At 37.6% G+C, this 13,656-nt stretch overlaps 1 protein-coding gene across 1 annotated transcript in view; it reads left to right on the top strand.

The window, feature by feature from the left end:
* LARP4B (La ribonucleoprotein 4B) overlaps positions 1-13,656 on the top strand; it is a 59,658-nt gene that overhangs the window by 31,950 nt on the left and 14,052 nt on the right. The window contains exons 4-12 of the mRNA XM_074897492.1: positions 202-349; positions 542-694; positions 2,916-2,997; positions 3,903-4,039; positions 7,103-7,206; positions 8,996-9,106; positions 9,601-9,654; positions 10,006-10,215; positions 13,290-13,396. Coding sequence (XP_074753593.1) covers positions 202-349; positions 542-694; positions 2,916-2,997; positions 3,903-4,039; positions 7,103-7,206; positions 8,996-9,106; positions 9,601-9,654; positions 10,006-10,215; positions 13,290-13,396 — 1,106 coding nt within the window. The remainder of the gene's footprint in view (positions 1-201; positions 350-541; positions 695-2,915; positions 2,998-3,902; positions 4,040-7,102; positions 7,207-8,995; positions 9,107-9,600; positions 9,655-10,005; positions 10,216-13,289; positions 13,397-13,656) is intronic.

Raw genomic sequence — 13,656 nt, 5'->3', positions numbered from 1 at the left:
TCTGTGCTGCACAATTCAGTTGGCTTTACCTGAAGCAATTAGGGGATAGCAATTCAGTTAATATTATATTCAGATGTGAAAAAAACTTAATACAGTCACGAGTTGTACATTTGATACTGTTATTTGAAATTGTATGTATATACAGAGAGATGTGTGCTGTGTATCCACAAAGAGCATAATCAAAGCATTTTATTTTTGTAGGAATCAACCAAGGTTTCTGAGTTAAACCCTAATGCAAAGGTATGGGGAAATCATATGTTACACTTGGAAGCAAGTGGTGCCACTGATGGTAGTGTGAGCAAAACGTGGGAAGAAATACCTGACCAACCTCCAGATTCTTGTAAAGAAGGTATGGATAAGAGTTTTTATACGTTGCTCAAGCAAAAGGTAAAATTCAGTACAGAACTTCCTCAAATTTGATTTCCTGTTAAAATAATAAATGCAAATATGTAAGCAACTTTACTTCAGATTCCGTTTTAACTATGATGTTACTGTGATTAGAAAGAATGCTTTTTGAATGTGTTTGTCATCTCTGCTGCAGGACTGGATGCCAACGGTGACGGTGACAAAAAGCATCAGAATGCAGTGCTGACAGAGCTGCCACCAGCTGTTTCGGTGTCAGATCAGACAGATATGAACCCTTTGGCTATTGATCATTCTGAGTATGAGTCTATGCATGAAACCACCCAGATAGGTAAGAGAAAGCTAATATTTGCTTGGATTTGATTTAAAAAAAGAAAACAGATTTTGAGTTGAACAGTGAGCATCTGTTTAAAAAAAATGACAAAACCCCACAAAAAAACCCCAACAAAACCACAAAAACTGAAACAAAAAACCTACAGCACTTTTGTTGTTCAATATTTGTTCTGTAAACAGACCCCAGAAAATCCTGTTGTTTTTGCTCTCAGGTTTAGGCATATTTGGAAACCAGTCTCCTGTTTGAGTATAAGCCGTGTAAGATACTGCACAAAATCTGTCATAAGTTCTGGATATAACAGTATTGTTTTCTGAAATGTTATTCACAATGCAAGTCCCTAGTGTAGACATTTACATTTAGATACCTACCTAAACTGCATGTTTTAGTTGGGTCAGGTACCAGGGGAAATTCACATACCATTTGTGTCTCAAGTAGGAATGTTAGTGTGTTGAAAGATCACTCTTGTACTTAAGATGCTAAAAAAAGCAACAGTTTAGTCTAACTTGTTTGCATTCTTTTTTAATTAACTTTCATGACTTTTTTTCAGTGCAACTGTTAGTAGCTATAGTCTATACCAGATGGCATGTTTTCAGAAACTTAGACACTAGCATAGAGGTTCAGCCATGCTTGAATTTCACTGAAAGGGACAGAAGGTCTGCAAGATGCATGTAGGATTACTACTTGAATGGAGATGAGGGATGGGAAAGAAGAAATTGTGCTGGGTGTTTCTTAAGATTCATGAGATCTGCTTCTTGTTCATTGTGCATTTTATAACATGTATTTTTAAATATTTTTAGTTAAAATAATTTAAAAATTTTTTTTAATAACATGTATTTGAAGTGACTAGTATATCATCCATAATTGTCAGAAATCAAGGCAACACAGTTGTGGAATCATCCTTGCTTGTGCTGAAAATTACAAGTTGTCTTTGACCCTTCTGCTTATGGCTACTGTTGGGGAATATTAAGTAATAACTGGCAAATAGGAAGTGATATTAATGGTGCCTAGCACCCTAGATGGGAACGGTGTTCCTCGGCTTAGTGTTAGAGAACTTGTCAGTGTGTCCTTTACATGCTCAAAATAGTTAACTTAGAACAAGAGTCATATAGTTTTGTAAAGCAACTGAACAGCAGGTTGGATCTATTCCATTTGATGAATAGTAACATAGGTGATCCCAACTCTGAAAAGATTTTTATTTTTAATGATTATTTTTTAAAATGCATATAATTTTGGTCTTTGCTAGATTTTGGACAAGGAAGAAAGAGGACATAGGGAAGGGAGATAGTGGTTAGTACATGATACGTGTGTTTCTCAGGTGTTGGCATTATCCACATCAGAATAGAACATGTGAAGGACAAAATGGTGGAAGGAAATTAGAAGTTGCTTTAGGAAGAAATGTTAAAGGAGAGCTGAAGGAAAGGATGGAAGTTACTGAAGAAGGGAAGGGTATCAAGGGTAATAGTTGGTGTGAAATCTTTTTAAAAAACCCTATATATAACATGCTACTAAATGTTTTATGAATCTCTAAAAGCCATGCTAAACTTCTGATCTTTAAACAGTTCTCCCACTGACACTATTAGTTTACCCTCAATTGACTGTACATTGGGTCTAAACTACAATGAACGTGGAAGTAGTATGTTCCATGTGATAACTTTGAAACTTCCAGATGTAAAAAAAGCCATTCATTTCTCCTTAACCAAGAGATTGTTAAGTGATCACATGTCTGTTAATTGATTGGATATCTGCTGATATTTCATAACTGCATTTTTGGAACTCTTTTCTCAATTAGTGTGTTGGGAATTTAGAGTGAGGCCTGAAGTATGAAGTGCCTCCATTACATTTCTTAATTGCTGTATTAGTCAGGGCTTGGTCAGCTAGAAACTGGTTAGTTTCCTAAGACTGGAAGACAGATATATGAGCTAAATCAGTTTAGTATTTGAGATGTGTTTGTAGCTGCTTTTCTAAAACTGCTTCAGATTTTTACTTATATGGAGAACAGAGGTTAACAAGTGAAGTCAGACATGATTTTTCTTTTCTGTCTTAAAAAGTGTTCCTGTGCAATTCTGGTGGGTGGTGAATTAACACACAATGAAACATTTACTGAATTTGATAATTTGTTCCTAGTTATACAGCCAGTAGTAGACATGGTGGCTTGATCAAAATATCCATTGTGTAATATAGTAGAACTAAATTTTAAACTTAGGTATTTTAATTTTAGGTGGAAATGAACAGTTGCAGCCAGAAGGTCAGGAAGATTTACGAGAATTACTGAAAAAAACACTGGAATTCTGTTTATCTAGGTATGTATATACCTAAATGTAGCAAACTGGAGGATAACTAACAAGATCCAGTACCTAGCTTGGCATGTATGTTAATACATTTCTCAGCTGTCACTTAAAACTGAGTGGAAAGGATGATAATTTGGTGAAGTAAAACAAAAATTTCAGAGTGTTCTATTGATGTACCTCTTAAAGCTTACATGAAGCTTCTGGGCCTAAAATATTAACTAGCAAATATATTGTTCTGAAGTAAGAGTAGTTCCAATGAGCTACAGATCAGGTGAATTTTTGTGACTCTTACTGTTTTTTCAAATTAAAACAGAGTAACTTAAACCATTTGGTAAGCTTTGTTTAAGCAAATAACTTCAAAATTTGCTTTGAGACGAAGTAGAATTTATCTGCATCTGTAGATCCTTTTATATAAGATATATAAGGGGTTTTATATATATATTTTTAATGTAAATTAAGGATCAATTAAAAATTAAGGCTCTGAATCATACAGATTTCGGTATAGACTGATGCAAGATCGTCAAAGCAGTTAAGTTGTACTTCATTATTCTCAGTGCTTGTGTCTAGATAAAAACATCCTAAACACGTCTTAATAGCCTAGAACAATTCCTAATCTGTACACTCCTGCATAACCAGTTAGTCAGTGGTCATTTGAATTAATACTTGTAGCAGTGTTACATGTTTGTGGGGGTAATGTGCTGCCTAAACGGGAAGATGGTAATACTGTTGCATGAAGGGAAAAAAAGACATTTGAATGTTTTCTAGGAAGTGAAATACAGTCAGTGAACAGACTGGGGAGTTGGTGAAAATGCCAAAACCAAAATCTAGTGTAGGAATCTGTGTGATGACTTTTGTCTCAAGTTTATTGGCAAAGTTACATCTGTGACATTTCCCATTCTTTTTTTCTTTTCCAACAGAGAAAATCTTGCCAGTGACATGTACCTTATATCACAGATGGACAGTGATCAGTATGTGCCAATTATGACAGTAGCAAACCTTGATCATGTCAAGAAACTCAGTACTGATATGGATTTGATTGTTGAAGTGCTGAGATGTAAGTAAAAACACCTCAATGCCAGAAAGTATTTTGGTTATTGCCATAGGACTATTAACCCATGTTTTCAACCTCTCTTTTATTATCTATTGGTAAAATGCCATTCTTTTCTGTAAGCATTGAATAGAGCAGGCAGCTTCCAGTTTAGACCCATCACAATTGTAGGATTGCAGTTTTTATCAAAGCTACTTCACATTTGAGGTATTGAGTAATAAATGATTTGTGTAAATGAGAATAATGTGAGTTTAAACTGTGGGGTGTGGTGGGACAACTCACAGCACTGGAGGATCACGATGGATGGCTATAAGCTGTTTTGTAGAGACAGGCAGGAAAGGAGGAGGAGTTGGGCTGTACATTAAGAGGAACTTGAATGTAAAAGAGTCAACTATGGTAATTGTGGAAGCCCTCTCTAATGCCTCTGGGTCAAGATCAGAAGGGTTGTTTCCAAGATGGGACGTAGAGTTGGCATCTGCTACCAACCTCTGAACCAAGACATTAAGGCCAACAAAGCAATATTTGGGTCACTTAAGCAAGCTTCAGGTCAACAGAACTTGGTTCTGTATTTGTTGGAAGAACAGTACAGCAGCTCACATCCATCAAGTTCCTGGAATCTGCGGAGGACTGCTTCCTCATACAAGTGCTAGATGTGCTGACCTGTAATGAGACACTGCTGGACTTGCTACTCACAAACCAAGAAAACCTACTTTGTTACATCTTGGTTAGTGGTAGCCTTGGTTGCAATGATCACAATATTGTGGAGTTTGGGATCTTGCTGAGCATATTGAAGGTTAGTACTAAGACCAAGGGTTTAAATTTTAGAAGAGTAAATTTAAACTTGCTGAGAGCTCAGTTGGGAGGGAATCTGTGGGAAGCTTCCATGGTGGATAAAGGAGCTAGTGAGTGCAGTAAGTTTTTCAAAAATGCTCTCCTGGAGGTACAAAACCAGTTCATTCCCTTTAAAGGTAAGGGAAGTAGGTGGAGCATAGGACCCCCTTGGCTTAACTGCAAGCTTCTGAATCTGCTCAAAACCAAGAAGGAAGCATACCAGAGATGGAAAGGCAGATGTATACCCACTACAAGGGCATTATCAGGGTGTGCAGAGATGCAGTTAGAAAAGCAGCAGCTCAGCTTGAATTGAAATGGGCCAGAGATGTCAAAAACTACAAGAAAGGGTTCTTCAGGTATGTAAACAGCAAGCAGAAACAGAAGAAAAATACTGGCCTGTTGTTAAACAGGAGAGGTGAGTTAGTCACCAACAAGGCTGAAAAGGCAGAGGTTCTCAACATTTCACCTCTGTCTTTACCAGCAATGCTGGGCCCCAGGCCTTGGGAACAAAAATCTGGGTTGATGGAAACATAGATCCACCATCAGTGAAGGAAGGAGTTGGTATGCAAACTGTTGAAGGAGCTTGACTCCTACAGATTGATGAACCCTGACGATATCCACTTGAGGGTGTAAGAGAGCTGGAGGATGTTATTGCAGGGCTACTTCCCATAATCTTTGAGAAGTTGTGGAGATGGGGGGATATCCTATAAAACTGGAAGAAGGCTAGTGTTACCCCAATTTACAAGAAGGGCTTAAAGGAGAATCTGTGAAGTTACAGGCCCATCAGTCCTAGTTCAGTCCCTGGAAAAGTTCTGGAACAAATCCTCCTGGGGGGATCACAAGTCAAATGGAGCATGTGGCTGGGAAAAACCAGCACAGATTCACCAAGGGCAAATCATGCTTGACAAACCTGATTGCTTTCTGTGACAAAGTAACCTGCTCAGTTGATGTGGGGTGAGTAGTGGACATTGCCTACCTGGATTTCTCCAAGGCTCTTGATACGGTTTCCCACAGCCTCCTCCTAGAGAAACTGTTGTGTTACAATCTAGGCAAGTGGTCTGTGCAGTGGGTGAGGAACTGGATAACAAGCTGCACCCAGAAGATAGTGGGAAATAGCTCCTTTTGAAACTGGCAACCTGTCACAAGTGGGGTTGCCCAGGGATTGATAATGGGCCCAATACTGTTTAATATCTTCACAAGTGATCTAGGTGGTGGGGTCAAGTGTACCCTGAAGTTTGCTGATGATACCAAGCTGAGTGAAGAAGTGGACACTTTGAAAGGGAGACCTGGATAGGCTGGAAGAGTGGTCTAACAGGAACCTTATGAAGTCCAGCAAGGATGAGTTTAAGGTCTTGTACCTGAGAGAACACAATCCAGGAATGCAGCATAGGCTGGGATCTGCTGGGCTGGGGAGCTGCCCTGTGGGAAGGGACTTGGAGATCCTGGTGAACAACAAGCTCAATATGAGTGAACGGTGAACTGCAGCAGTGAAGAAAACCAACAGAATGCTGGGCTGCATCAGCAGCAGAGATAAAGAAGTCTTGGCACTTGTCAGGCCACACCTGGAATACTGTGTTTAGTTTTGGTCCCTGCTATGCAAGGAGATGTGGATAGGCTGGGGAGGGTCCAGAGAAGGGACACAAAGATGATCAGAGGACTGGGAAGCCTGCCATATGAGGAAAGGCTGAAAGAACTGGGTTTGTTCAGCCCTGAGAAGAACAGGCTTAGGGAACACCTTATCACCATGTTCCAGTATTTAAAGGGTGGCTACGAAGAAGATGGAGATTTCCTTTTTACAAGGAGTCACGTGGAAGTGATGATGAGTAATGGGTACAAGTTACTCCTGGGGAGATTCTGATGGGACACAAGAGGAAAATTTTTCACAGTGAGAACAATCTTACCAGGGAAGCGGTGGACACTTAAGATTCAGCTGGATGTGGTGATGTAAAGTAAGAATCAAAAAAGCAATGTGTGCCATAGAAGAAAAGGCTAATGAACTGGGATTTTCTAGGCTAGAAGAGTAGGAAGAGTGTGGAGATTTTAAGGAACATGTCTATTCAGTTTCATGTATTTGGAAGTATCCTTAGTCATCTTCTGCTTGTTTCTTAATGTTGAAAAAAAATTTGAAGTTGAGCACAAAAAGCTTTGCATTGTACACAGTGCCTACAGCATCTTTCGGTGTGCAAAACTATTATGATTTCTGACAGCTAAAAGACATACTGTTCTTTTCTCTCTTAGCATTGCCTTTAGTCCAAGTGGATGAGAAGGGAGAAAAAGTTAGGCCAAATCAGAATCGCTGTATTGTGATTTTACGTGAAGTACCTGAGTCTACCCCCATTGAAGTAAGTGTTTAATTACTCAGTAAAAAATGCTTTCACCTCTAGGATTTAGAAGTTAATTTCTTCCAGATTTCAATAAGCATATTCCATTTCTTACTACATTGTTAGTTAGTTGCTAACAAATGTTTCTAAACCTTAGTTTATTATGTGTGTTTGGATGATCATTACATTTGATAAAAGCATGTTGCTCATTGGAAGACTGTTAAAACCTGTAACTCTTCAGAGGGTTGAAAAACTGACAATGCTGTGTTTGGTAGAGATACCATGATCTTCTTGGACTCTGGTTTTATCCATATGTACTTAGGGCTCAGCTCCTTGGATAAATATCAAACAAATGAGTGAAGATAAGTCTTAAAATGCAAAATGCCACTGCTGCACCTTGAAGCTTGTTAGGCTAAAGTACTTAAAGCTTTGCAAACATTTCCATAATGCTGAGGCTAGAGGTGTTAACAAGTTGCTAGGGATCTCCCCTGGCTTGTGGAATGAGTGTGAGAGTGGAGAACTTTGAAAGATATTTAAAGCAACTCATATAGCTGAGACTGACTAATGGAAAAACTGGAAAAAAATAATTGGGCCATAGATTAAACCATCTTGAATTTTCAGGGAGGAGGCAGCAAAGATTCTTGATGATGGGTAGATATTTTAATATCTCTTCTACTTAATTTTTCAAGAAAGAATAAAGATTCTGAAAGAGTTACTACTTTTTGTATGAAGACTATCAAGAGAAGTACTGAAGTTTAAAAACTTACAATAAAGTGGCCTTAAACAGGAGTATGAAACAAAATGCTAAAAGGAATTGGAGGGAGGTAGTTAAAAATGCTATGTGCATAGCTTAGAAATATCAGCTGCTTTTAGCTTTCTAAATGAAGTGTAACCATTCAAGGACTGCCTAGCCTTTAATATTGTAGGGGTTTCTGGTTTTTTTTTGCTGTCATCAGTTTGTTAGGTTGGATACAACAACAGTGGGTTGTTACTTTTAAATGTGTAACAACGACAAAGTTTGGAAGGAGTCTGTTTTCAGAACAGGTGGTCTAAAGCAAAGTGGTTTGTTATGTGTTTAAATTTGCCAGACTGGAAAATCTCGACTTAACTGGCTAAATAATAACAGGATATTTAACTGGTGTAGCATGACAGACTTTATTTAAGCAGCAAAGTTGCAAAATGCTGTAAGGACTCCCAAGTTGCATTGCTTTTTGATGCTGCTCTCCTCCACTCTGACAATAATAAGTAATAGGCAAACAAATTAAACCAAGTATAATGTCCAAGGTGTGTTTTTTTCCTGTAGAAACTGATTGGTTTTGAGGTAACATAAGCCCTGTTTCGAATCTATTAATCTGTAGAAACTTGAGTTAAAGTGTATCTCCAGGTTTCTGCTCAAAGGGCAGGACTCTGCTATCCCATACAGTATGGAGAAGTTTTTGTGCCTCCAAGGTTCTGGGGACAGGGAAGAAATAGCCGGTTTTTGGTACTTGATGCCAAATTTAAGTGTATCTCTACGGCCTAAATAGCTTATCTCCTTAGATGTAAAGGGACCAGGCAACTTCTACTTGCAATATGGCCTTAGATGATGCTTGCTTGAATTCTTTCTAGTTAGCAGGGAGATTGTAGAGAGCTAACACTACTGCAGGTGTTCTGGAGTTTCAGGTCTGTTTTGTAAGTCTGAAAGTGGTTTTTATCTTTCTTACCTGGAGTTCCAGAGTTCTGCACTTCAAATTGATGTTTTCTTCTGTCCATCTGTTTTTTTTTTCTCCTATACTTTTCTCTCCCTTCTTATGAAAACCATTTTCCTTAGGAGGTCGAAGCACTTTTCAAAGGAGATAATTTGCCTAAGTTTATCAACTGTGAGTTTGCCTATAATGACAATTGGTTCATCACATTTGAATCAGAAGCTGATGCACAACAGGTAACACTATTTTTTTGAAGCATTTTAGAATACAACAACAAAAAAGGGTGGGGTGAGCGTAGTTTATGTGGTAAACTGTATTACAAATGTGTAACAATTTCAAAAGAATACCTAAACCTCTAAAACCAGTACTACTTCCCCTTAGCTAATATCCAGTTATCAGTACTGTTAAACATAATGCTATAAAAGTTTTATCTTGTTCATATATCCTGGCTTCCAGACCAAACCTATAATTTTTTTTTTTTACTAAGAACACTGATGTTTTGGATGACACATTAAAGTGCTTCAATCCTAAGAATTAAAATCTTGTTTTAAATTTATTGAAGCACTTCTGCAATGATAACTTAAATCTTGATGAATGCAGATTATGTATGAGGGTTTTTGATAGTCTAATATTAGCAAACACTTGAAGAATTATTGCTAAACTTAGCCTGTCAAAATTTAATTTTCTGTTTAAATTATATTTGACAAATTTTATCATTACTTTTTTAAAGGCTTACAGATACCTTAGAGAAGAAGTGAAAACTTTCCAAGGAAAACCAATCAAGGTAAGTACAGCTGTATGGGGTTTTCTGGGGCATAGTGTATATGTACTGTTTTTATGGGGCTCACTGTGTTTTCTAATGTAAATTTAAGTGGTGTAATCTCAGCAGCCATTTGACCTGGAGATGGGTTTTGAAATGCAGCACATGCCATTTTACTTCTTTTCCTCCTTTCTGGCAGCTGTATACCCATCCCAGCATCAGGCCAGCAGGGAAGCATTCTGCTATTCCTGCCTGCCTTGAAGGAGAGAGCAGTGACTGACAAGTGTCCAGTAAAAGTTTTGAGAGCTACTAGTTTGAACCATCCTGCTCTAATTTGAAAGGCTGCTGTAATAAATAATCTAATCTCCTTTGCAGGCAAGGATAAAAGCAAAGGCAATAGCTATAAACACATTTTTGCCAAAGAATGGATATAGACCTCTGGATATGAACCTCTACACACAGCAGCGTTACACAACATCCTTTTACTTACCTCCAGTATACAGTCCCCACCAACAGTTTCCATTATACAGCTTAATTGGCCCACAGACCTGGTCAGCCACACACAGCTACCTTGACCCTTCATTGGTAAGTCTCTTCATTATGAAACAGTTGCATTCTTTTCAAAGTTAGTATTATTTTCTTATGAAATCTTGAGGTGTAGGAAGCATATGTATCCTGAAGAGGGGACTTTAAGGTACTGATTCTTCTTGAAAAATAGTTCTTTGAAATTCTTCCTGTAGTGGGCAAGATAAATTATTTGAAAATTACATCAGATCTCAAACTGCACCGTGATTCTTTTCTTAAGCTTTAAGTTTTTGAGGTCATTCTTTACTAAAGATTATTAATATCAAATTAAATCTTTGCTAAAGATTTGTTTTAGTTATGGTTAAAAGCCTTTTTAGAAATTAGATCTTCAGAATATATACGTGAATACTAGAAAAAGCAATTCTGATATGTACTGAATAACCTTAAGGGAATCAGATAAATAAGGATAACTTCCAGCAGGAAGTTAACACTCTGAATTACCCTATTCAGCATGTTCTTAAAGTTTTTTCTGTGCAAAAGTAACATCTATTTTGGCAATGAAAAATAAGATTACTTTTGCTAATAAAAATAACTTTTTAAAATAAAACAATTTAAGGGGGCTACCGGTAAGCCTTAGAGCTAGGGTAGCAGTAAGTCCTTATATACTGTAATGAGACATCCTGCAATGCTGCTTCCATCGTCTCCACTGTGACAGTCCCATCAGAATTACTTTGGCCCTTTTTAGTCTGCCTTTGTTATCCTACAAAAACTAATATGAATATAGTTTTCCATAACAACTGGAACACTAAGGTTGTCCTGTGTGGAACCTCTTTCTTCTACTCTGTAAATGCCTCTTTGCTTGTGGCTAAAAGAAATGAGGGTAGCAGTGCTCAAAATTAGAAGCTTTTTGGAGGTTTTTTGGCAGAGGATTAAAGTGTCCTTGAACAAACTTCAGCAAACTTGCTGTGTACTGAACAAGGAGCTAATTAAAAAGTTGGTGTGGTAAACACTTCACACATAAGGATGGTAGCCAGAGCTCTTGCAGGAGAAGGCTTTTTAAGGGGGATGAAGAATGTGGAGGAGACAAGGTAGCATAGTAAACATTGTTACTCCAGGTGAAAGGCACCTTATTAAGCAGCGGTGAATGTGACTGTTTCTCTAGATAAACTGACTATAGCAGTCTTACTGTGGGGTAGTGAAGTAGTTGGATGGTACTGGTGTAGATGATGTAGATTAATTGGCTGCAGGTTCAAGCACAGTGTAGTGTGTATCTGTATTATGTCATCTTAAAACTTTTTGTATTTCAGAAAGCTTACTAGTCCTGGCCTTTGGGGGAAGACACTACAAGTTTGCCAGCATTAAACTTCTCATACCTTTTTTAGTAAAAACAGAAAATTAACTGGCAGAGCTTTGCTTCTCACTGTGTTGCGGCATAGTCGTTGATTAACTGCATTCTGTGTACCTTGAAGTAATATGATGTTTCTTGAACCTGTTATAGGAAGAGCTATATTTAAATACAAATCACTTGTAAGGAGAACAGGGACCACAAGGAACAATGACACAGGAATAACTTTCATAAGACAGGCTTGCAGTTTGCATGTAAAGACTTGTGTGTAGCCATAGCAAAAGTTTTTTTCTTCTGCTATTGCATGAACACTAACAGAGCTGTCTCATCCCTAATTTGAGATTAAATACACCCAGTAGTGCAGGCATACAGTTTTAGTTCTGAAACTAGAATGTGACAACACATGTCCTCAAAATTCTAAAACTACCTACTTCTTCATCAAGTACTTAACACTAGATCTTACCTCAAATACTATTGTCCTACTCGTAAAAAGAACAGTTGTACTTTGGATGAGCCGGGTTACTTCTGTTGAGAAAGCAAATTGATGCTTTTGATATTTATTGGAAAATTACTTTTTTCTCTTCCAAAAAGATCATCCTTACAAAGAAAGAAGGGGCAAATATTGCAAGTGTCCCTTTAAGCAATTAGTTAAACTTTTTTCCTTTAGTATGTTCAATGTCTTCTCATTCAGGTTCAGTAGTTGCTTACTAGCTTTGATTGAATTTTACAGCATTCAAGTTGTAACTATTAAAGCAGAAAGCACTTCAAAGCAGTATTTTGATGAAACCTCATTCCTAGAATAGCTTTATTAAACTCTTAATGGCCTGTTTTTGGAGTCTGAGGTAGCATTTGCTGTCATGTGCTAGGATAAGCTAACAGTAGTTTGGCATGAGAGCTTTGGTGTTAAATTTTATTTTTCATTGATTGGTGATTTGCTTTACCTCTTGCAAGAAAGGTTAGACAAGCTTAGTTACCTTTATAAGAAACAGTCTTAATCACGGCTGTTTCTCATGGTTTAAGTGTAGAAAGAGTGCTATGTGGAAGTCTTAACTGTTCTGCATTTTATTTTCAGGGGGAGAAGGCAAGCAAGTATTTGCTGTTGCTAAATAACAACACTTCCTCACTGAAACTCACTCATACATTTAGAAAAAGGAAAACGTGCTGGTGAGGTTAGAGAAATTACTATGAACATGCTTCAGATTTTGAGATACCTTGTTAACACAAGACATTGATATGTACCCACCCCCCAACATCTTTTGCTAGTGTTTTTTTGGACAAGACAGTAATTCACATGTAGAAAAAGGTGGTAAGATGTGACAAGAATCAGAGGTCCAGTTAAGATCCACTTACTCTCTAGGCTTTATTTAGGTATCACATGGAAGGTAAGGAGAATAAGGAACTAAAGAATTATTTTTTTTCTTTTCAGGGAGGGATTCAATATAAATTAACAACTACAGGCTGTGTAGGTAGACTCTTTGACAAAGAAGTATCTCTGTACTCTGAAGTCGTGCATAGTATGGTGTGAAATAGAAGGAGCATTACTTAACTGGCATCCAAGAATTCTGGCTTGATGTTTTTCAATCCTCTTAAGTTACCAGAATTTGAATATGTATAGTGGCTGTGTTCTCAAACAAACTGCATTTTTTGAAGTTGGTCACAAGGCACTGGACAAATGCTCTATTGCTGTTTGAGCAGGTACTACCCTGCACAGAGATGACCTAAAATACAAGGTTAAGAAAAAATACTACTCACTTTCTTTATAATTGTGAGCATGCAATATATTCTTTAGGTAACACCATTTCCAAATACTGGATTTATCAATGGGTTCACATCTCCAACCTTTAAGCCTGCTGCTTCTCCATTGACTACACTCAGACAGTATCCTCCCAGGAACAGGCAAGTTCAGCTGTTTTTTAACAGTATACATACTGGTTTATTACCTGGCATGTGGGGGTTTAATCTTCTTATTTTAGTAACTCCAGCTAGCTTGAAAATACATGTGAAATTGAACCTGGTGCAAGGTTAAGTGAGGCTAAAGGGCAGATGGTGCTGCTGTTGTTAGTGGATGTACTGTTTCTAAATGTAAATGGCCTGTCCGAAAGTTGAGAACTTTGTTCCAGGATTTAGGGTATTCAGATGAAATATTCTGAATGATG

This window comes from Athene noctua, chromosome 2 (assembly GCF_965140245.1).
Source record: "Athene noctua chromosome 2, bAthNoc1.hap1.1, whole genome shotgun sequence".
In the NCBI taxonomy this organism is placed as follows: domain Eukaryota; kingdom Metazoa; phylum Chordata; class Aves; order Strigiformes; family Strigidae; genus Athene; species Athene noctua.
The sequence above is the reverse complement of the archived record's forward strand: the minus strand, read 5'-3'. Positions and strand labels throughout refer to the sequence as shown.